General features: G+C 31.6%; 1 protein-coding gene across 1 annotated transcript; it reads right to left on the bottom strand.

The window, feature by feature from the left end:
* Positions 1-3,303: 3,303 nt before the first annotated feature.
* Positions 3,304-3,528, bottom strand: LOC149182207 (uncharacterized). Its single transcript, XM_089418489.1, has one exon. It carries the CDS (start codon positions 3,526-3,528, stop codon positions 3,304-3,306), a length of 225 nt encoding a protein of 74 aa, XP_089274615.1.
* Between the last annotated feature and the right edge of the window lie 236 nt (positions 3,529-3,764).

Here is a 3,764-nt window from a genome sequence, read left to right as displayed (position 1 = left end):
TTTTCCATATAATATAATATAATTTCATGTAAAGTAATTAGAAGTAAAAAAATGTTAAAAGAAAATATTTTGATGTTGCATATAATAAAAATATTCAATGTGGGTGATCGATAAAATATTTTAATAGGACTTAATATTGGTGTATACTTAAAAATATATTAATAACAAAAAAGTCATTTTAATGCGCACCCATAAAATGTCTGGGCACATATGATGTAAAATATTTTAATAGCAACTATGTATATATTATATATTCTTGAGGAAAAAAATGTATATATTGTACAAATCTATTGAAAAAAGAAAGTTTTTATGGTTAAAACGTTTGAAGTATTTTTTTATAGTTTGATCTTTTTTTGGGTATATGTTTTTTCTTTCAAAATCTAACAAAGTTCTTTTGGACTTACAAGTTTAAGTTATGTACTCTATATAACATTCAAAAATACAACTTAAATAATAAAAAATTACACATTGTATTTTTCATTCTCAAAGAAGTTCAATTTTGTACTCTCAAAGAAGTTTGCACATGAGAAAAATTGATCCCTCTAGGCTCACGTTAAATCCATGCTAAAGATGGATCTAAGATGGTTTTAGTTTACAATTTGTAGTTATTGGTAAGTGTGTCCCAAATTACATTACCGTTTCCTTGTGTGCTAGTTATCATTCCTTGTCATCCTAATTGGTCCTCATTGTGATGAAATCCTCTAATCAACCCACTATAGAGAGCATATAGTCGATCAAGGAATGCTTCCTGCAATAAAGTCTACAAGCTTGAACCCAAAAAACCCGTTATAGGAATAGATAGCGATAAAGTAAAAGAAGTGGTAAACACATCAAGCATGTCCCAAATAGAAATCAGGAAAGGAAACATCCCAAGCATGGATTGTGATAGATTCTATATTTAAAATAAGATTTAATCCCACAACAACAGACATGTACACTCATGAATCATCATTATCCATCAAGAAGATTACATGGGATAGAGCGTAATCTAAACTCATAGATGACACAATTGGCACAACAAAACAACTATCTTCCATGTTAATTATTTATTCCAAAGCAAGAAATAGCCACCATTTGAAGCCTCTCCCCCACTATCCTTATTTTTTTTCGACTCATCTATTTAGGTTTCATTTGAGCCCCTACCGTAATGCAATCTGACTTCAACACACTCTAACCCATAATCAATTTCATGGTATAACTTGGCATGATCATGTCAACCTCTATTAAAAGAAACAAAGTTTTGGACTAACATAACTTGGCCAATACCTTGTCCTTATTTGCATTATCACAATGGAAAACCATGCCACATCAATCTAGGGGAGATTAGTTTCATGCTTGTTTATCTCATCATCTGTGACTTTTCTACCTATGTCTAACCTTTAAGGTGGCTTAAATATCTTAATTTTTATTCAACATCTATATGATATAGAGAAATAACTCTCCTTCATAATGATCATCAAATTTCCAAGAACCAAATCCACTTTCTTATTGGTCATTTTATCACCGTTTTTTTATCGTTTTGGGAACATTAAAAACACATAAATCTTATTAAAAGAATTCTGATTTGGTTGAAAAATTCTATCAATATTATATCCTCAATAATAATGACTAAATAACAAATTAAATTCTTAAAATCTCTTACGACAAACCTTAAAAAAAAAATAGCATATACTTCTCTTACGACGAACCTTCAAAACAATAGCATATACTTCTCTTACGACAAACCTTCAAAACAATAGCATATACTTCTTCATGCCATTTCCTAAACCCTATACATATGATTTTTCAACTTTTCCCTTTAAAAAAAACTTACCCCATTCTTATCACTCCTTTGTCAACCTCATTATTGTTTTTTTTTAAAGCCTATTTAATTAATGCTTAGCTGCTAATAGTCGCCATTCATAAGCAAAAAAATTGTCGGAAGGAAAATAAAGGTATATACTTTTAGGATCCACTAAAACTAGCATTTGGATTACCTACTCGTTTAGTTAAATGGTAAACATCTCCTTATATTACTAACAGCAACATAGTAACAAATACGTAGCACGATATCATCTTCCAAAATCAATACATATTTTTCTCAAATATGTATATCAGCCTCAAATGCGTGGCATGATATCATCTTCCAAAATCGAACACATATTTCTCTGTGAAGTCCATCTTATTTATCTGTTTAGTTAATCCACATCGAAAGACTCGTTATGTTGCGACAAAAGCTTTTAAAAGTGTGTTACTTGCCCTCTTCCAAATTCAGTAAATAAATGCCCTATAACCAATTAATAAATAAAAAATTTAGTTGTAGGATTGGACACACGTGATGAAGAATCAAAGAAAGAGCAGTGCCTTCAACGTTGCACTTATTTATTTTCTGTTACCATTCATGCTCTCTGGTTGTCTCCTGGTATTGAGGACAGTGCTGATTTTTCACAATGATGTTCCAATGACTTAATTGCGCTGATTTTTCAATGGAATATTTATCTATATATATAATAATGAAAAATTACGTTATTGCATTGCCAGATCGGAATGGGAAAAATTACGTTATTGCATTGCCAGATCGGAATGGAAGGAGTGAAGGTTCATAAGAATAATTAAAAAGATAAACTTATCTGGACAAAATTATCTTTATTTTTATTAAATTTTGATAATTTTTTTTATTTTTTATTAATTTTTTCTTTAAATGTAAGTTCTTAAGAATAATTAAAAAAAATAATACCCCACAAAATTATTTTTATTTTTATGAAATAGTGATCATTTAATTTTTATTTTTAGTTTTTAAATATAATAAAAAATCTGAAAAAACATATTTAAATAGTAGTAAAAGTTCTTCCAAGCTATTGAATATATTTAAACATTTAAAATTACAATTTCATTAATGCAAACTCCGTATTTTATTAACAATTTCAGAACATGATATTAGTGATTATTAAAAAAAAAAAAACCAAAATCTATGATCCTCAGTGGAACCTCTGTTTACACAGGAAATATTTGAAAAAGACTTAATCTAGACGTAGTTCTGGACTTGAAATATTATTGAATCTGGTTCATACCAGTATTGGAGCATTATGTTATTGCTCCATTCTATGTGAAATTGTCGACAGCGATTGCCCATAATTAAATTGGAATAATTAAATGGTGGGGATTATAGAATGAAACTGTTCAATTCATCTAGAGAGCAACTGTAAAATGCAGAGTTTACGCAAATGCATCTAGGAAGGGCCATACGGAGCGTAGGCGATGTCTGAATAATTATATGACAAATACTCAGCGGCGGCCGTCACAGGTCTGCTGGCGAAAACCCGATCATGGGTTTTGAGAAATTCCTTGGCCACATCTGCAGTGGAGACGACTAACGTGAGGGTGGAGCCGAGGCGTACAGACATGAGAGGCCCGTATTTTAGAGACAGAGTTGCCAGCGTTCGGTGTGGAAGGCCTCCGAGAAGAAGGTGGAGGTTTCCGAGAATGGGGAATTGAAACGGCCCCGGGGGAAGCGGCCTCCTTTTGCTTCCCCAGAACGAGAATCTCCATGTAAGAAGAAAAGTAGTGACTGGTATAATATAGAAGTATAACCATTCCATAGCTGGCAACTCAGAACCCAACTCATTCGCCATTGTCATGACTCACTCCATACAACTGGTCTTCTGATCTAGAGTGATTCTTTTATACCCATCTGATATGCTAATCCTTGTAATTTAAGAAAGTATGTCCGTTTCCATTTTTTTTTTTCCAATTAAAGAAATCGTGCTTGAAGTACTTGAAAGTTG

Source organism: Pinus tabuliformis, chromosome 3_2 (assembly GCF_031772625.1).
Source record: "Pinus tabuliformis cultivar Carrire ecotype Pingquan chromosome 3_2, CPIR1, whole genome shotgun sequence".
Taxonomy (NCBI): domain Eukaryota; kingdom Viridiplantae; phylum Streptophyta; class Pinopsida; order Pinales; family Pinaceae; genus Pinus; species Pinus tabuliformis.
This window is presented reverse-complemented; position numbering and strand designations above follow the sequence as displayed.